Here is a 20044-nt window from a genome sequence, read left to right as displayed (position 1 = left end):
GGTGGGGGGATGGGGGGACACTGGGATCGGGGGATGGGGGGACACTGGGACGGGGGAATGGGGGGACACTGGGATGGGACGGGGGGACACTGGGGTGGGGGGATGGGGGGACACTGGGATGGGACAGGGGGACATTGAGACGGGGGGATGGGGGGACACTGGGACGGGGGAATGGGGGGACACTGGGATGGGATGGGGGGACACGGGGATGGGGGGATGGGGAGACACTGGGATGGGACAGGGGGACGGGGGACACTGGGATGGGGGGATGGGGGGACAGGGGGACACTGGGATGGGGGGATGGGGGGACACTGGGATGGGGATTGGGGGACGCGGGACACGGGGACTGGGGGAGGTGGGGACATGGGATGGGACATGGGGATGGGGACTGGGGGACATGGGGATGGGACACGGGGACGGGGGGTTTGGGGGACATGGGGACACTGGGATGGGGACACGGGGACTGGGGGACATGGGGATACTGGGATGGGGACACGGGGACGGGGACTGGGGGACGCGGGGACACGGGGACTGGGGGATGTGGGGACACTGGGATGGGACATGGGGACGGGGACATGGGGACATGGGGACACTGGGATGGGACAGGGGGTTTGGGGGATGTGGGGACACAGGGACTGGGGAACGTGGGGACACTGGGATGGGACACGGGGACGGGGGGACATGGGGACACTGGGATGGGAGATGTGGGGACATGGGGATGGGGGGATTGGGGGACATGGGGACACAGGGATGTGGGGCTGGGACACGGATTGGGGACATGGGGACACGGGGATGGGACACAGGGATGTGGGGACATGGAGATGGGACATGGGGACACAGGGATGGGACCTGGGGACATGGAGATTGGGGGACATGGGGGACACGGGGACATGGGGACACGGGGATTGGGGGACATGGAGATAGGACATGGGGACACGGGGACATGGGGACACGGGGATGGGACACAGGGATTGGGGGACGTGGGGACACAGGGGTGGGGGTACACGGGGATGGGACATGGGGACATGGAGACTGGGGGCCATGGGGGACACAGGGATGTGGGGACACGGGGATGGGGGGACACGGATGGGACGTGGCGACAGGGGGATTGGGGGACACGAGGGGCATGGGGACGTGGGGACACTGGGATGGGACATGGGGACACGGGGATTGGGGGACTTGGGGGACACAGGGATGTGGGGACACGGGGACATGGGGACACGGGGATTGGGGGACATGGGGACCTGGGGACGCGGGGTTTGGGAGGTGTGGGGACGTGGGGACACGGGGATGAGATGTGAGGACATGGGGGGGACATGGGGGTGTGGGGATGGGGGGGTATGGGAAGGGGACATGGGGACCCAGGGATGGGGACACGGGGGCTGTGGGGACACGGGGACGTGGGGATTTGGGGACGGGGAACAGGGACACGGGGCTGGGGGGGTTGTGGGGACATGGGGACACAGCACGGGGACACGACAGGGAGGTGGGGACACACGTGTGGGGACATGGGACAAGGGGACATGGTACGGGGATGGGGGACAGGGTGTGGGGGCACGGGGCGTGGGGACACAGATTTGGGGACATGTCACAGGTGTGGGGCGCAGCGGTGGGGACACGGGGGCGTGGGGATAGGGGGATGGGGGACCCGGGGACGTGGGGACATGGCACAGGGAGGTGAGGACGCGATGTGGGGACGTGGGGACACAGATGTGTGGGGACACGGGGCTATGGGGTGGCACGGGGGTCAGAGGGACACGGGGACATGGGGGACATGGGGCTATGGGGACATGGGGGACACGGGGACGTGGGGGACATGGGGCTATGGGGACATGGGGGGCATGGGGACACGGGGCTATGGGGACACGGGGACACGGGGCTATGGGGACGTGGGGGCACGGGGACACGGGGACATGGGGGACACGGGGCTATGGCGACACGGGGTGATGGCGCGGGGTCCCGGGCTGAGGTGTGGCACCGTCTCCCCCGTGTCCCCCCGTGTCCCCTCCCGCGTCCCCCCCTCCCCGTGTCCCCCCGTGTCCCCCCGCTCCATCCCCGACCCCGCCCCCCCGCTCCCCCCCCCCCGCCCATCCAGCGCCGCCGCCGCTCCCGGGCTGCTGCTGCCGGAGCCGAACGGAGCCGAACGGAGCCGAACGAAGCCGAACCCGAACCCGAACGCGGAGCCGAACCCGAACCCGCAGCCGAACGGAACCCGAACGCGGAGCCGAACCGAGCCCGGAGCCGAACCGGGACCGAGGCGGAGCCGAACCGGGCCCGAAGCGGAGCCGAACCGGGCCCGAAGCGGAGCCGAGCGGAGCCGAGCGGAGCCGAGCGGAGCCGAGCGGGGCGGGGGCGCGGGGCCCCGGCGGCCGCTGGAGCGCGGCGGGCGCGGAGCGCGATGCTGCGGCCCGGCCCGGTGAGTGCGGGACCCTCCCAGTACGGACCAGTAACCCCCCGGCCCTCCCAATACGGACCAGTAACCCCCCCGGCCCTCCTAGTACGGACCCGCCCCCCGCATCCCTCCCGGCATGGACCCGTCCCCTCCGCTGCATCCCTCCCAGTATGGACCAGTTCCCCCCCCCACCCCGCATCCCTCCCGGTATAGAGAAGGCATCCCAGTATAGACCAGTCCCCACCCTCCGGCCCCCCAGTATAGACCAATCATCCCCCTGCATCCCCTCGGTATAGACCAGTCCCTCCCTTCATCCCTCCCAGTATAGACCAGTCCCCCCCCGGCATCCTTTCCAGTATAGATCGGTCCTCCCCCGCTGCATCCTCCCGGTATAGAGCCGTCACCCCTGCATCCCTCCCAGTATAGACCAGTCCCTACTCTCTGCCCCCCCCAGTATAGGCCAGTCCCCCCCTGCATCTCCCCCCCCCAGTATAGGCCAGTCCCCCCAGTACAGATTACCCCCCTTTGATTCTCCCCGGTATAAACCAGTCCCCCCCCCCCCGCATCCCCCCCCCAATATAGACCAGTTCCCCCAGTACAGACCACTTCCCCCGGGCCATCCCCCAGTATAGCCCAGTCCCCCCAGTATAGCCCAGTCCCCCCCCAGTCCCCCCCCCCCTCACCCAGGGGTGCCCCCCACCCCCCCCGGGGACCCCCATATGGGGGGGGGCAGGTTTGGGGGGGGCTGGGGGGTCCCCGGGGCGGGGGGGGGGGGATGCGCATCACCACGGTGACGGTTGCCGCGGCGACGGGAGCCCGTGGAGACGGGGGGGGGGGGGCAACGCGGCTGGGGGATGCGGCGAGGCCTGACCCCCCCCCAAAGCTGCTATAGGTGCTCCCCCCGGCACTATAGGGGCTATAGGGACCCCTGGGCCTATAGGAGCCCCCCCCCCCGCACCCCATAGGGGATATAGGGGAGCCCCCGGCATCTCCCCCGGCCCTATAGGGGCTATAGGCCCCCCCCAGCCCCAAAGGGACTATAGGGACTGATGGCCTCCGGGCCCCCCCCATCCTATAGCAGCCCCACTCCAGCTCCATAGGGGCTATATAGGGGCTCTCTGCCCCCCCCAGGCTCTCCCCTGGATCTATAGGCTGCCCCCCAGCCTCCCTCACCCCATAGGACCCGTAGAGTCCCCCCCAACCCCCCCCGGGATCTCTGTGGCCATATAGAGTCTATAGGAGCACTCCCATGCCCCCCACCCCAGCCCCATAGGGGCTATAGGCGCCCCCCCCTCCGGCTCTGCTGGGATCCCCCCCTCAGCTGCAAAGGAGCTATAGGGCACTGCCGGGGTCCCCCCCACCCCACGGGGGCTATAAGGGACCCCCCAGCCTCTCTTAGTCCCCATAGGTGCTATAGGCCCCCCTCCTAGGCCCCCCAGGATCCACCCAGCCTTATAGGGGCACCCCTGGGCCTCCTCTACCCCCCAGGGGCTATAGGGGCACCCCCAGCTCCTCTGGGACCCCCCTGGATCCATAGGAGCTATAGGCCCCCCCATAGAGGCTATAAGGGAACCCCCAGCCTCTCTCACACCATAGGTGTTATAGGGGCCGCTCTCCAGCCCTATAGGGACTATCTGCCCCCCCCCCCCAATAGGGGCTATAGGGAACTCCTGGTCCTATAGGGTACCCCCGACCCCATAAGGGCTATAGGTCTTCAGTCCCATAGGGGCTATAGGGGTTCCCAGGCCCTATAGGGACTATTGAAGCCCTAGCTTGGTTCTGCATGGTCCTATAGGGACTATGGGGCCCCCTGGCCCTATAGGAACTATTGGGGGACCCCATGCCCCCCCCCAGCCCCTTCCTGGCCCCATAAAGGCTATAGGGGTCCCCCCCAGCCCTATCCAGCCCCCCACTGGAGCTATAGGACCCCCCACAGCCCCCTCCCGGGCTCCATAGGGTCTATAGGGATCCCCCCCAGCCCTATCCAGCCTCCTCCAGCCCTCCCCACCCCATAGGAGCTATAGGGTCCCCCTGGCCTTATTGGCCCCCCACCAGCCTGATACGGCCGCTCCACGCGTGGCCCTATAGGAGCTATAGGCCCCCCTCAACCCTATTGCCCCCCCAAGCCTTATAGTGGCTATAGGATCCCCCCAGCCTATAGGACTCCACTGGCTCTATAGGGGCTATAGGCCCCCACAGCCTATAGGGGCTCCCCTGGCTCTATAGGGGCCATAGGCCCCCCCGAGCCTATAGGGCTCCCCTGGCTCTATAGGGTCTGTAGCTCCCCCAGGCTATAGGACTCCACTGGCTCTATAGGGGCTATAGGCCCCCCCCAGCCTATAGGACTCCCCTGGCTCTATAGGGGCTATAGGCCCCCACAGCCTATAGGGGCTCCCCTGGCTCTATAGGGGCCATAGGCCCCCCCAGGCTATAGGACTCCCCTGGCTCTATAGGGGCTATAGGGTCCCCCCAGCCTCCTTCCAGGGGGGGTCAAGCTGGTCCCAGCTGGGGGGGGTTGCGTGTGCACGTGTGTGCGTGTGCACGTGTGTGAGTGAGTGCACGTGTGTGTGTGTGAGTGCACGTGTGTGTGTGTGCGCGTGTGCACACGTGTGTGCATGTGGGCGTGTGCACGTGTGAGTGCACATATGCGTGTGTGTGCGCACGTGTGAGTGCGCGTGTGTGCCTGTGTGCACATGTGTGTGTGCGTGTGTGCGTGTGTGTGCACATGCGTGTGTGTGCGGGTGTGCGTGTGTGTGCACGTGTGTGTGCATGCGTGCGCTTGTGCACATGTGTGCGCGTGTGTGTATGTGTGTGCACGTGTGTGCACGTGTGCGTGTGTGCGTGTGCGTGCACGTGACTGTGCGTGTGTGTGCACGCGTGCGCTTGTGCACATGTGTGCGTGTGCGCACATGTGTGCGTGTGCACATGTGTGTGCGTGTGTGTGCACATGTGTGTGCGTGTGTGTGCACGTGAGTGTGCGCGTGTGTGCACGCGTGCGCTTGTGCACATGTGTGTGCGTGTGCGCACGTGTGTGCGTGTGCACGTGTGTGCGTGTGCGTGTGCACGTGTGTGCACGTGTGTGCATGTGCACATGTGTGTGCGTGTGTGCACATGTGTGTGCGTGTGTGCACATGTGTGTGCGTGTCTGCGCGCGTGAATGTGCGTGTGTGCACGCGTGTGCGTGTGCACATGTGTGTGCGTGTGCGCACGTGTGCGCGCATGGGCCCGTCTGTGTGCACGTGTGCCTGTGCGTGTCCGTGTGCACACGCCTGCGTGCCCGGGCCCCCCCCGCGCCGTGGGTGCCCTCTGCCCCCTGGGGTGGCCCTGGGGACACGGGTGGGTCCCCCCGTGCCCCTCGCCCACCCGGGGGGGGGAGGTGCTGAGGGACCTTGCAGTGCTGAGCAGTTTGGGGGGGGGTGTGCAGTGTTGGGGGGCCCTGTGCAGTGCTGGGGGGGGGCTGTGCAGTTTGGGGGGGGGTGCGGTGTTGGGGGGCCCCGTGCAGTGCTGGGGGGGGGGGCTGTGCAGTTTGGGGGGGGGGTGCGGTGTTGGGGGGCCCCGTGCAGTGCTGAGGGGGGGCTGTGCAGTTTGGGGGGGGCTGTGCAGTGTTGGGGGGGCTCCACGCAGTATTGGGGGGCCCTGTGCAGTGCTGGGGGGGCTGTGCAGTTTGGGGGGGGCTCCACGCAGTGTTGGGGGGCTTTTGCAGTTTGGGGGGGGCTGTGCAGTATTGGGGGGCCCTGTGCAGTGCTGGGGGGGCTGTGCAGTTTGGGGGGGGCTCCACGCAGTGTTGGGGGGGGTCTGTGCAGTTTGGGGGGGGCTGTGCAGTGTTGGGGGGCCCCGTGCAGTGCCAGGGAGTGCGTGCAGAGCTGGGGGGGGGCTCCATGCAGTATTGGGGGGCCCTGTGCAATGCTGGGGGGGGCCATGCAGTTTGGGGGGGGGTCCACGCAGTGTTGGGGGGCTTGTGCAGCGTTGGGGGGGCCCCGTGCAGTTTGGGGGGGCTTCATGCAGTGCTGGGGGGGGTCCGTGCAGTGCTGGGGGGGGTCTGTGCAGTTTGGGGGGGGCTGTGCAGTTTGGGGGGGGGCTGTGCGGTTTTGGAGGGGCTGTGCGGTTTTGGGGGGGCTGTGCAGTACTGGGGGGACCCCAGGTGGTGTTGGGGGGCCTGTGCAGTGCTGGGGGAGCCCCAGGAAGTTTGGGGGGGCTCCATACAGTGTTGGGGGGACCCTATGCAGTGCTGGGGGGGGGCTTGTGCAGTGCCGGGGGGTGTGTGCAGTGTTGGGGGGCCCCGTGCAGTTTGGGGGGGGCTCTGTGAAGTGTTGGGGGACCCCATAGAATGCTGGGGGTCCCGTGCAATGCCGGGGGGGCCCCCATGCAGTTGGGGGGGGCCTCCCTGCAGTATTGGGGGGGCCTGTGCAGTGCCGGGGGGGGGTCCATGCCCTGCTGGGGGTCCGTGCAGTGCCGGGGGCCCCCCTGCAGTTTTGGGGGGGCCTTGTGCAGTTTTGGGGGGTCCCGTGCAGTGTTGGGGGGCCCTGTGCAGTGCCGGGGGGGGCCGTGCAGTATTGGGGGGCCCCATGCAGTGCTGGGGGAGGGCTCCATGCAGTGCTGGGGGTCCGTGCAGTGCTGGGGGCCCCCCCGCAGTGTTGGGGGGTCCCATGCAGTGTTGGGGGGCCCCGTGCAGTGTTGGGGGGTCCCATGCAGTGTTGGGGGGCCCTGTGCAATGCCGGGGGGGGCCGTGCAGCGCTGGGGGGGGGCGTGCAGTATTGGGGGGCCCCGTGCAGGTTCCATGCAGTGTTGGGGGTCTGTGCAATACCGCGGGGCCCCCCTGCATTTTTTGGGGGGCCCTGTGCAGTGTTGGGGGGCCCTGTGCAATGCCGGGGGGGGCCGTGCAGTATTGGGGGGCCCCATGCAGTGCCGGGGGGGGGCTCCATGCAGTGCTGGGGGTCCGTGCAGTGCCGGGGCCCCCCCCGCAGTGTTGGGGGGCCCCGTGCAGTGTTGGGGGGTCCCATGCAGTGTTGGGGGGCCCTGTGCAATGCCGGGGGGGGCCGTGCAGCGCTGGGGGGGGCTGTGCAGTATTGGGGGGCCCCGTGCAGTGCCGGGGGGTGGCTCCATGCAGTGCTGGGGGTCCGTGCAATACCGGGGGGCCCCCCTGCATTTTTTGGGGGGCCCCGTGCAGTGTTGGGGGGCCCTGTGCAATGCCGGGGCGGGCCGTGCAGCACTGGGGGGGGGGGGCGTGCAGTATTGGGGGGCCCCGTGCAGGCTCCATGCAGTGCTGGGTGGGGGTCCGTGCAATACCGGGGGGGGCCCCCTGCAGTTTTGGGGGGCCCTGTGCAGTGTCGGGGGGCCGGCGGGGCGGCGGCAGCGCGGGGGCCGCTGGGGCGGGGGGGGGGGGGCGGCGGGGGCTGCACCGCCGTGTGCCTGGAAAGACTAATGAAGCCGCGGGGGGGGGGGGGGGGGGGGGGGCAAAAAGGGGGGACCCCCTGGGTCTGGGGGGGCCGGGGGGGGGGCAAAATGGGGTGCAAGAAAGAGTGCAGGAAGAGGGGGTGCGGGAAGAGGGGGTGGAAGGAGGGGGGGCAAAAAGGGGGTGCAGGGAGGGGGTGCAAAAAGGGGGTGCAGGGAGGGGGGTACAATAAGTGGGGGTGCAAGGAGGGGGTGCAAGGAGGGGGTGCAAGGAGGGGGGGCAAGGAGGGGGGGCAAAAGGGGGTGCAAGAACATGCAGCAAGTTGGGGTGCAGGAAGAGGGGGTGCAAGGAGGGGGTTGCAAAAGGGTTTGCAGGGAGGGGGTGGAAAAAGGGGGTGCGAGGGGGGTGCAATTAAGGGGGTGCAAGGAGGGGGGGTGCAAAATGGGGGGCAAGGAGGAGGGGGGCAAAAGGGGGTGCAAGGAGGGGGGTGCAAGAAGGGGTGCAAGGAGAGGGGGCAAAAGGGGGTGCAATAAGGGGTGCAATAAGGAGGTGCGAGAAGGGGGGTGCAATAAGTGGGGGTGCAATAAGGGGGTGCAAGGAGGGGGGTGCAAAAGGGGGTGCAAGAAGGGGGGGTGCAAGAAGGGGTGCAAGGAAGCGTGCAGCAAGTTGGGGTGCAGGCAGAGGGGGTGCAAGGCGAGGGGAAACGGGGTGCAAGAAAGCGCTGCAAAAATGGGGTGCAAGGAGGGGGGTGCAAAAGGGGGTGCAAGGAGGGGGGTGCAAAAGGGGGTGCAAGAAGGGGCAGGAAAGCGGTAGAAAAACGGGGTGCAAGGAGGGGGTGCGCGAGAAGGGGGGCGAGGGAGTGATGCGAAGAGGGGGTGCAAGACGGGGGTGCAGGAAGGAGGAGGGGGGCAGAATGGGGTGCGGGGAGGGGGGCAGAGTGGGGGGTGTGCAGGAATGGGGGTGCGGGCGGGGGGGTGCAGGCAGGGGGTGCAGGCAGGGGTGCGGGGGGGTGCAGGCAGAGGGGTGCAGGCGGGGGGTGCAGGCAGGGGGTGCGGGCAGGGTGCAGGCAGGGTGCAGGCAGGGGGTGAAGGCAGGGGGTGCAGGCAGGGGTGCAGGGGTGCAGGCAGAGGGGTGCAGGCGGGGGGTGCAGGCAGGGGGTGCGGGCAGGGGGGGTGCACAGGGGGATGCAGATGGGGGTGCAGGCAGGGGGTGAAGGCAGGGGGTGCAGGCAGGGGTGCAGGGGGGTGCAGACGGGGGTGCAGACGGCTGCAGGCAGGGGGCTGCAGGCAGGGGGTGCAGGCAGGGGTGCAGGCAGGGGGGTGCACGGGGGTGCAGGCGGGAGGGTTCAGACAGGGGGTGCAGGCAGGGGGTGCACAGGAGGATGCAGATGCGGGTGCAGGCAGGGGTGCAGGCAGGGGGTGCAGGGGGGTGCAGGCAGGGGGGTGCAGGGGGGTGCAGGCAGGGGTTGCAGGCAGGGGGGTGCGGGCAGGGGTGCAGGGGGTGCAGGCAGGGGTGCAGGCAGGGGATGCAGGGGGATACAGGCGGGGGGTGCAGGCAGGGGATGCAGGAGGTGCAGGCAGGGGTGCAGGCAGGGGATGCAGGGGGATGCAGGCAGGAGGTGCAGGCAGGGATGCAGGGGGGTGCAGGCAGGGGGGTGCAGGCAGGGGATGCAGGGGGGTGCAGGCAGGGGTGCAGGCAGGGGGTGCAGGGGGGTGCAGGCAGGGGGTGCTGGCAGGGGGGGTGCAGGCAGGGGTGCAGGGGGTGCAGGCAGGGGAGCAGGCAGGGGATACAGGGAGGTGCAGGCAGGGGGTGCAGGCAGGGGATGCGGGGGGTGCAGGCAGGGGGTGCAGGCAGAGGATGCAGGGGGGTGCAGGCAGGGGGTGCAGGCAGGGGATGCGGGGGGTGCAGGCAGGGGATGCGGGGGGTGCAGGCAGGGGGTGCAGGCAGAGGATTCAGGGGGGTGCAGGCAGGGGGTGCAGGCAGGGGTGCAGGCAGCGGCTGGCAGCAGCGCGGCGGCGGGCGGAGGCGAGCGGGGTGGGGGATGGGGGGGGGAGGGGGCTGCAGCCGGGTTGGGGGGGGGGGCAGGAAGGGGAAAGGGGGGTCCAGGAAGGGGGGGGGCAGGAAGGAGCGGGGGGGGGGCAGGAAGGAGCGGGGGGGGAGGAGGAGGAGGAGGAGGAGGAGGAGGAGGGAGGAAGGCTGCGCGGCCGAGCAGGCCGGGGGTGCGGGGTAGGCCGTGGCGGGCGCGGGGGGCACCCATGGGTGGGGGTGGGGGGGGTTGCGGGGGTGCACACGCGTGTGCGTGCACGGGGGGGGGAGGGGGTGTGTGTGCGTGTGCGTGCACACGCGTGTGCGTGCACCTGCTGCTGCGGCGGGATGGGGCTGCGCGTGCACGTGGGGGGGGGGATGGGAGGCACACGCGTGTGCGCGCACGGGGAGGTGCGCGGGGACAGGGGTGCACACGCGTGTGCGTGTGCAGGGATGGGGTTGCACGCGCGTGTGCGTGTGCAGGGATGGGGTTGCCCACGCGTGTGCATGCATGTGGGATGTGCGGGGTCAGGGTTGCACACGCGTGTGCGTGCACGTGGGGGTGTGCAGGGACGGGCCGCACACGCGTGTGCGTGCACATGGATGTGCGTGCAAAGGGGTTTGTGCCACGATGGGATTGCACACGCGTGTTTGCGTGCGCGGGGGGTGTGTGCAAGGAGGCGTGCGTGGCTGGGCGTGCACACGCGTGTGCACCGGCACGCGTGTGCATTTGGGCTGGGCTGGGGTTGCACACGCGTGTGCTCACACGTGGGTGTGGGCTGGGATGGGGTTGCACACACGCGTGTGCACACGTGGGTGTGGGCTGGGATGGGGTTGCACACACGCGTGTGCACACGTGGGTGTGGGCTGGGAAGGGGCTGCACACGCGTGTGCTTTGCACGTGGGGGCGCGCGTGCACGTGTGCAGGATGGGACGCACACGCGTGTGTGTGTGCACGACTGCGCAGACACCTGGCTGCGTGCAGGGATACACGCGTGTGCAGGGCTGCGCGGTGCAAGCAGGCGTGTGCAGCAGCTGCAGGCACACACGTGTGCACCCTGGTACGCTCGCGTGTGCAGAGACGGGCGTGCCCCTGCGTGTGCGAGCACATGGATGCAGGCCTGGATGCGTGTGCACGTGGCTGTGAGCGCAGGAGCGCGTTCAGGGATGCGTGTCGGGATGTGAGTGTGTGCGCGCGTGCACGCGTGTGTGCGTGGCTGCGCACGCACGCGGGTCTGCGGCGCCGGGTTGCACACACGTGTGCGTGTGTGCAAGGCGCTGTGCAGGGACCTGCGTGCGCACGTGTTTGTGTGCAAGGAGGCGCCTGCAGGGATTTGCACGCACACGCGTGTGCAAGGTGCTCCCGGGGGCGGGGGGGAAGGACACGAGGGGGGGGACGGTGTTTGCAGCCGTGGATGTGGCCACGCGTGGTCCAAGCGTGCACGGTGTGCGTTGCACCGAGGCGGTTGTGTGCACGCGGCGGTTGCGTCACCCGCGCACACGCCTTGCGCGTTGCACGGCCCATGTAAACCGCGTTGCATCAACCGTGCACACGTGCAACGTGCCGTTGCACGGCCCGTGCACGCTGCTCGTTGCACCGAGGCGGCCGTGCACGGTGCGTTGCGTCGCCCGCGCGCGTGCACGGTGCGTTGCGCGGCAGCGCGCGCGGTGCGCGTTGCACCACGGTGCCCGCGCGCGGTGCATTGGTTTGACCGCGCACGTCCGCAGTGCATCGCGCTGCCCGTGCATGGTCCCACCTCGCATGGAGCTGCCCTTGCATGGTGCGTCGCATTGACCATGCACACACGCAACACATTGCATTGCCCGGGCACTCTGCACCGAGCGACCTCTGCACGGCGCGGCGCGTTGCTGTGGCACATGCACGGTGTGTTGCATTGCCCCTGCAAGGTGCATTTCACACCGAACTGCCCCTGCACGAAGCATTGCAGTGCCCATGCACCTGCACGATGCATTTTGTTGCCCATGCGCGCTGCGCGTTGCACCGAGCTGCCCCTCCATCCTGCATCGCATTGCTGGTGCGCGTGCACGATGCATTTTTTGGCCCACGCATGGTGCATGCTGCATCAAACTGCCCCCTGCACGGTGCATTGCCTTGACCATGCGCACGCACGATGCATTTTTTTGGCCTGTGCATGGTGCGTGCGACACTGAGCTGCCCCTGCCCGGTGCATCGCATTGCTGGTGCACATGCACGATGCATTGCATTGCCCCGTGCATGGTGAATATTGCCCCGAGCTGTCCCTGCACAGTGCACCGCATTGACCATGCATGGTGCATTTTTTTTGCCCATGCCCGGTGCATGCTGAACCAAACTGCCCCTGCCCGGTGCACCGCATTGACCGTACGCGTCCACAACGCATTGCATTGCCGCAGCACGGTGCATGCTGCACTGAGCTGCCCCTGCACGGCGCATTGCACAGCCCATGCACCTGCACGATGCGTTGCATTACCCATGCACGATGCGTTGCATTACCCGTGCACGGTGCAGGTTGCCCCAAGCTGCCCCCGCACGGCGCATGGCATTGCTGCTGCACGCGCACGGTGCATTTTTTTGCCGGCGCATGGTGCATGTTGCCCCGACCTGCCCCCCCCCCCCACGCACGACGCATGGCATTGCTGCTGCACGCGCGCGGCGCATTTGTTTTGCCGGCGCACGTTGCCCCGCGCTGCCCCTGCCCGCTGCACCGCCCCGACCGCGCGCACGACCGCGCCGCCCGCGCACCGCGCAACTTGCCCCGAGCCCCTCCCCCCACCCGCTGCACCGCATCCCCGGTGCCCCCCCCCCCCCCCCTTTTCTCGCACACCCCCCCCTAACCCCCCCCTGTTCTCCCCTCTCCTTGCAGCACCACCCGGGGCCCTGAAGCCGGAGGATGCCCCTTGGCCATGGCGGCGCCGGCGCCCGTTAGGATGCCGCTGCCGCTGCCGCCGCCGGCGTTGCTGCTGCTGCTGTTGCTGTTGTTGGCCCCGGCGGCGCCGGCGGCGGCTCCGACCTCCTGCCCGGCCGCTTGTTCCTGCAGCAATCAAGCGAGTCGGGTGATTTGTACCCGGCGGGAGCTGTTGGAGGTACCGGCCAGTATCTCGGTCAACACCCGTTACCTGAACCTACAGGAAAATCACATCCAGGTGATCCGCACCGACACCTTCAAACACCTACGGCACTTGGAGATCCTCCAGTTGAGCCGTAACTTGGTGCGGAAAGTAGAGGTGGGAGCCTTCAACGGCCTCCCCAACCTCAACACCTTGGAGCTCTTCGACAACCGCTTGACCACCGTCCCCACCCAAGCCTTCGAGTACCTCTCCAAGCTGCGGGAGCTCTGGTTGCGCAACAACCCCATCGAGAGCATCCCCTCCTACGCCTTCAACCGGGTCCCTTCCCTGCGGCGCCTGGACCTGGGCGAACTGAAACGTTTGGAATATATTTCGGAAGCCGCCTTCGAGGGTTTGGTCAACCTGCGGTATTTGAATTTGGGGATGTGTAACCTGAAGGAGATCCCCAATTTGACGGCGTTGGTTCGGTTGGAAGAACTGGAACTTTCGGGGAATCGGTTGGGTCGCGTCCGTCCTGGGTCTTTCCAGGGTTTGGGTAGTTTGAGGAAGCTGTGGTTGATGCACGCCCGGGTGGCGGCGGTGGAACGTAACGCCTTCGATGACCTCAAAGCTTTGGAAGAGCTTAATTTGGCCCATAACGAGCTGGCCTCGCTCCCCCACGACCTTTTCGCACCCCTGCACCGCCTGGAGCGGGTTCACCTCCACCACAACCCTTGGCGTTGCGATTGCGACGTCCTTTGGTTGAGTTGGTGGTTGAGGGAGACGGTGCCCAGTAACACCAGTTGCTGCGCCCGTTGTCACGCGCCGCCGGCGTTACGGGGGCGATACCTGGGCGAGCTGGAACCGGGGCATTTCACCTGCTACGCCCCCGTTATCGTCGAACCCCCCGCCGACCTCAACGTCACCGAAGGGATGGCGGCCGAACTCAAGTGCCGAACCGGTACCGCCATGACCTCGGTCAATTGGTTGACGCCCAACGGGACGTTGATGACCCACGGTTCGTACCGGGTGAGGATCTCCGTCCTCCACGACGGTACCCTCAACTTCACCAACGTCACCGTGCAGGACACGGGGCAGTACACCTGCATGGTCACCAACGCCGCCGGTAACACCACGGCCTCCGCCACGCTCAACGTTTCGGCCGCCGATGCCGCCGCCGCCGCCGCCGCCGCCGCCGCCGCCACCGGTTATACCTACTTCACCACCGTCACGGTGGAAACCACCGACGCCGGCGGCGAGGAACCGGCTCCACAAACCGCCCCGGCGCCAACCGCCGGTTGGGAAATCGCCGGCGGTTCTACGGCGGCGCCGGCTACCCGTGCTACCGGTAAACCCTTTACCGTCCCCATCACGGCGGCGGCGGCGGGGGCGGGCGGGGGGTTGCAAGATTTAGACGACGTCTTGAAGACCACCAAGATCATCATCGGTTGCTTCGTGGCCATCACCTTCATGGCGGCCGTCATGTTGGTGGCCTTCTACAAGCTCCGCAAGCAACACCAACGCCACAAGCACCGCGGCGGCCCGGCGCGTGCCGTCGAGATCGTCAACGTGGAGGACGAGCTGGCGGGCGGAACCGGCGGCGGCGGCGGCGGCGGCGGCGGCACCGGAGGAGGAGGAGGTGGTGGAGGCGGTGGGGACAACCGGTTGGCGTTGCCGGCGTTGGAGCGCGACCACCTCGACCGGTACGCCGCCTTCGCCGCCCATTACGGCAACAGCGGGGCGGCGCTGGGCTGCGGCAAGAACCCGCTGCTCAACTCGGTGCACGAACCCCTGCTCTTCAAGAGCCCCTCCAAGGAGAACGTGCAGGAGACCCAGATCTGACCCCCCCACCCCCCCCACCCACCCTCCCCCACCCCCGCCCGGCGGGGACCCGACCCTCCCCCCCCCCCCCCCACCCCCGCCCCCCCAACGCTGCTGCTGCTGCTGCTGCCACCCCGCCACGGAGGACGCCCGGCGGTGGCAGCGAGGGGGGGGGGGGGGAAGTTTTGGGGGGTTTTTTTTTGGGGGGGGGGGTGGGGGGGGGTGGGTGATGCGCGGGGGAGGGGTGCGGGGAGGGGGCTTGCGCGATGCGGGGGGGGGGCGGCGAGGGAGCCGGGCGACGCGCGGCCACGGGCGATGAAGGACTTGTGCGATGCACGGGGGCTGTGCGATGCACGGGGGTCGTGCGATGCACGGGGTCGTGCAGCGAAGGACTTGTGCGATGCACGGGGGCCGTGCGATGCACGGGGTCGTGCAACGAAGGACTTGTGCGATGCACGGGGCCGTGCGATGCACGGGGGCCGTGCGACGCACGGGGGTGTGCAACAGAGCACGGCATCGGGCCATGCACGGGGTCGTGCAGCGAAGGACTTGTGCGTTGCACGGGGGCCGTGCGATGCACGGGGTCATGCAACAAAGGACTTGTGCGATGCACGGGGGCCGTGCGATGCACGGGGTCGTGCAACGAAGGACTTGTGCGATGCACGGGGGCCGTGCGATGCACGAGGTCATGCAGCGAAGGACTTGTGCGATGCACGGGGGCTGTGCGATGCATGGGGGCCGTGCGACGCACGGGGTCGTGCAACGAAGGACTTGTGCGATGCACGGGGCCGTGCGATGCACGGGGTCATGCGACGCACGGGGGCGTGCAACAGAGCACGGCGTCGGGCCATGCACGGGGTCGTGCAGCGAAGGACTTGTGCGACGCACGGGGGGTGGTGCGCTGCACGGTACTTTGCAGCGAGGGATCCGTGCGCTGCGCAGCGTTTCGCAATGAAGGACTGGTGCAGCGCGCGGCGTTGTGCAGCACCGCGCGGCGTTGCGCGACGAGGGACGTGTGCCCACGCGCGGGGTCACGCGAGGCGCGGCGCAGGGCGGGAGCTGGGCCGTGCGCCGCGTCCTGCAGTGAAGGACGCGTGCGACGCACGGTGCTTTGCAGCAAAGCACCGCGTGGCGCAACGCGCGGTGCATCGCAGCGACGCACGGGGCCGCGCGACGCAGGGCGCTTCGCAACAAAGGACTCGCGCTGGTGCAATGGCGGCCTGGCGCCAGACGCGTGACCTGGTGCAACGCACGACCACACGCGACGCAATTCCCCCCCCCCCGCCCCGTGCGACGCGGGGCCTCGTGCAACGGCGGCTTCGTGCGACGCGGGGCCTCGTGCGACGCGGGGCCTCGTGCGACGGCCGCAAAGCTGCGCCCCCCTCCCCCCCCCGCCCCCGCTCCCGCCCGCCACGAGGAGGACGCGCAAGAGACGCGGACGCGGCGGCCTCGTGCAACGGACTCATGCGACGGCCTCATGCGACGGCCTCATGCGACGGCCTCATGCGACGCCCCGCTGCGCCCCCATCCCCCACCCCCCCACCCCCCCCCCCGTCCTCCCCCCGCGCTCTCGCTTGCTTGCGGCCCCCCCCGCCGCCCCTCCCCCGCCCCAGCCCCTCCCCCCCTTCCCGGGGCGGGGTGGGGGGGGAGGGGGGGTTCCTGGGGGGGGGGAGGGGCTGGGGGGGCCCCGGGGGCTTTTCTAGGCCCGTGGGGGGATTTTTTAATTCGCCGCGGCCGACACTTTCCTATTTTAATAAAATCCATCACGGTGTTTCCAACCGCCGCCGGCGCCTCCCTGCCGCCGGGGGCGTGGCGGGGGCGTGGCGGGGGCGTGGCGTGGACTTGGGGGGGTGTGTGGCGTGGGCTTGGCGTGTGTGTGGCGTGGGGTTGGCGTGGGCTTGGCGTGTGCATGGCGTGAGCTTGGCGCGTGCGTGGTGTGGGCTTGGGGTGTGGGTGGTGTGGGCTTGGGTGTGTGTGGCGTGGGCTTGGCGTGTGTGTGGCGTGGGCTTGGCGTGGGCTTGGCGTGTGCATGGCGTGGGCTTGGGGTGTGCATGGCGTGAGCTTGGCGCGTGCGTGGTGTGGGCTTGGCGTGTGCGTGGCGTGGGCTTGGGTGTGTGTGGTGTGGGCTTGGCGTGTGCATGGCGTGGGCTTGGGGTGTGCGCTTGGCGTGTGCGTGGCGTGTGCGTGGCGTGGGCTTGGCGTGTGCGTGGCGTGTGCGTGGCGTGTGCGTGGCGTGGGCTTGGCGTGTGCGTGGCGTGGACTTGGGGTGTGGGTGGTGTGGGCTTGGGTGTGTGTGGCGTGGGGTTGGCGTGGGCTTGGGGTGTGTGTGGCGCGTGCGTGGTGTGGGCTTGGCGTGTGCGTGGCGTGGGCTTGGGGTGTGCGCTTGGCGTGTGCGTGGCGTGTGCGTGGCGTGGGCTTGGCGTGTGCGTGGCGTGGACTTGGGGTGTGGGTGGCATGGGCTCGGCGTGTGCATGGCGTGGGCTTAGGGGGTGTGTGGCGTGGGCTTGGCGTGTGCGTGGCGTGTGCATGGCGTGGACTTGGGGTGTGGGTGGTGTGGGTTTGGGGTGTGCGTGGCGTGGGGTTGGCGTGTGCATGGTGTGGGCATAGGGTGTGTGTGGCGGGGGCTTGGCGTGGGCTTGGGGTGTGTGTGGCGTGGGCTTGGCGTGTGCGTGGCGTGGGCTTGGCGTGTGCATGGTGTGGGCTCGGCATGTGCGTGGCGTGGGCTTGGGGTGTGTGTGGCGTGGGCTTGGCATGTGCGTGGCGTGTGCATGGCGTGGACTTGGGGTGTGGGTGGTGTGGGCTTGGGGTGTGCGTGGCGTGGGGTTGGCGTGTGCATGGTGTGGGCATAGGGTGTGCGTGGCGTGGGCTTGGTGTGTGTGTGGCGGGGGCTTGGCGTGGGCTTGGGGTGTGCGTGGCGTGGGCTTGGTGCGTGCGTGGCATATGCGTGGCGTGGGTTTGGCATGTGGGTGGTGTGGGCTTGGGGTGTGCGTGGCGTGTGCGTGGCGTGGGCTTTGTTTGTGCGTGGCGTGGGCTTGGCGTGTGCGTGGTGTGGGCTTGGGGTGTGCATGGCATGGACTTTGTGCGTGGCGTGGCTTGGCGTGTGCGTGGCGTGGGCTTGGGGTGCGCATGGTGTGGGCTTGGCGTGTGCGTGGTATGTGTGTGGCATGGGCTTGGTGTGTGCTTGGTGTGGGCCTGGCGTGTGCATGGCATGTGGGTGTGCGTGTGTGGCGTGTCCTTGGCATGTGGGTGGTATGGCATGGCGTATGCTTGGCATGTGTGTGGTGTGTGCTTGGCGTGGGCTTGGCGTGGTTTGGCGTGTGCTTCCTGCGTGGGTGGCGTGTGCGTGGCGTGTGCGTGGCGTGTGCGTGGCGTGTGCCCCGTGTGCACGGGGCGTGTGCGGCACGTGCTGGGGGTGTGCACAGCGTGCACGTCGCGTGTGCGTGGCGTGTCTGTGGCGTGTAGTGGGGGGGTGGGGCTGCGTGGGCGGGGCTGGGGGGGGGCGGGGCGAGCTGCACACGCCAAGCCCACGCCAAGGACACGCCAAGCCCACGCCACGGCCGGGAGGGGACTCAGGCGTCCGGGGGGGGGCGGGGGGGGGGGGAGGGAAGGGGGGAGGGGCGGCCGTTGCCATGGCAACCGGGGGTGCTGGGGTGGGGGAAGGGGTTGGCCTGGGTCCCCTCGTTGCGATGATGGGGGGGGGGGGAGGGGGTGCTGGTCGCCATGGCAACGGGCCGGTTGCCGCGGCAACACTGCGCGGTGGGGGGGGGGGGGAGGGGGACTGCGGCGGTCGCCATGGCAACACTGCACGGGGGGGGGGGGGGGAGGGGGGGAAGGTCCCCGCCCCTTCCCCCCCCACCCCATCCCCCCCCCCCGGTTGCCGCGGCAACGGTGCTGCAGAGCGGTCGCCATGGCAACGGCGGGGGGGGGAGGGGCGCTGCGGAGCCGTTGCTATGGCAACGGCGCCTGGTGATGGGACCCGGGCGTCCGGGCCCCTCCCCCTCCCCCCCAAAAAGGGACCCCGGAGTCCGGGCCCCTCCCCTCCCCTCCCCCCCGCAAGAGGGGACCCCGGCGTCCGCCCCTCCCCCCATAAGGGACCCAGACACCCAGGGCCCCTCCCCCACCCAAGGGACCCGGGCGTCCGGGCTGAGCATTAACCAGCCCGGGGGGGGGAGGGGCTGGGGGTGGGGCTGGGGGGGTGGGCTGGGGGGAGGGGCCGGGGAGGGGCTGGGGGAGGGGCTGGGGCTGGGCTGGGGGGAGGGGCTGGGGTGGGGCTGGAGGGAGGGGTTGGGGAGGGGGTGGGGGCTGGGGGGAGGGTGTGGGAGCGGAGGGGAGGGGGTGGGGCTGGGGGGAGGGGTTGGGGGAGGGGCTGGGGGTGGGGCAGGGCAAAGGCCGGGCCGCCGGAACGTGGGGTAGGTGGGGGCTGGGGGGGGGGGGGACGGGACATTGGGGGGTAATTAGGAGGGAGAGGGGTAATTAGGGGGGTGGGGGCGGGGTGGGGGCGGGGGGGGCAGTTGGGAGGGGGAGGAGGGGGCATTGGGGGGCGGGAGGGGGTGGTTTAGGGGGCTGGGGGGGGTAGGGGGGGCAATGGGGGGCGGGGAGGGGGTGGTTTAGGGGGCTGGGGGGCAGGGGGGGCAATGGGGGGCGGGGAGGGGGTGGTTTAGGGGGCTGGGGGGGCAATGGGGGGCTGGGGGGGCAGTTGGGGGGCTGGAGGGGCACTTAGGGGTCAGAGGGGGTAATTGGGGGGGGTGGGGGGGCACCTATGGGGCTCAGGGGGGCACTTGGGGGCAGGTGGGGGGTGGGGTGGTAGTTTAGGGGGGTGGGGGTGGCAGTTGGGGGGCAGAGTGTGGGGCAGCCCTCAGTGCCCCCCTGACCTCTTGACCCCTGACCTTTGACCCCGCCCCTCCCCCCCCAGGCCATGGCGGAGGCCCCGCGGTGTCGCCGCGTGGGGATCCTGGGCTACGGCCAGTTGGGTACTGGGAGGGACTGGGAGGGGGAACTGGGGAGTATTGAGGGCTGAGGGGGGGGCTTTGGGGGCAATTGGGGGGTTAATTGGGGGGCAATGGGGGTAATTAGGGTAATTGGGGGGTAAATGGGGGCAATTAAGGGGGTAATTAGGGTAATTGGGGGTAAATGGGGGCAATTAAGGGGGTAATTAGGGTAATTGGGGGTAAATGGGGCAATTAAGGGATAATTAGGGTAATTGGGGGGTAAATGGGGCAAATAAGGGGGTAATTAGGGTATTTGGGGGGTAAATGGGGCAATTAAGGGTGTAATTAGGGTAATTGGGGGGTAAATGGGGGCAATTAAGGGGTAATTAGGGTAATTGAGGGGTAAATGGGGCAAATAAGGGGGTAATTAGGGTAATT

At 68.9% G+C, this 20044-nt stretch overlaps 2 protein-coding genes across 2 annotated transcripts in view; both read left to right on the top strand.

Annotated features, from left to right (window-relative positions):
* Window positions 1-9993: 9993 nt before the first annotated feature.
* On the top strand, window positions 9994-14842 carry LRRC4B (leucine rich repeat containing 4B). The gene is made up of 2 exons (XM_075138776.1): window positions 9994-10010; window positions 12674-14842. Exon 2 carries the CDS (start codon window positions 12714-12716, stop codon window positions 14697-14699), a length of 1986 nt encoding a protein of 661 aa, XP_074994877.1. The 5' UTR covers window positions 9994-10010; window positions 12674-12713; the 3' UTR covers window positions 14700-14842.
* Window positions 14843-19052: 4210 nt separating this feature from the next.
* Window positions 19053-20044, top strand: part of ASPDH (aspartate dehydrogenase domain containing) — an 11385-nt gene continuing 10393 nt past the window's right edge. The window contains exons 1-2 of the mRNA XM_075138798.1: window positions 19053-19087; window positions 19591-19648. Of these exons, the coding sequence (XP_074994899.1) occupies window positions 19594-19648 (55 nt within the window). The 5' untranslated portion in view covers window positions 19053-19087; window positions 19591-19593. The remainder of the gene's footprint in view (window positions 19088-19590; window positions 19649-20044) is intronic.

The sequence above is a fragment of the Calonectris borealis genome, unplaced genomic scaffold (genome assembly GCF_964195595.1).
Source record: "Calonectris borealis unplaced genomic scaffold, bCalBor7.hap1.2 HAP1_SCAFFOLD_59, whole genome shotgun sequence".
Taxonomy (NCBI): Eukaryota; Metazoa; Chordata; class Aves; order Procellariiformes; family Procellariidae; genus Calonectris; species Calonectris borealis.
The sequence above is the reverse complement of the archived record's forward strand: the minus strand, read 5'-3'. Positions and strand labels throughout refer to the sequence as shown.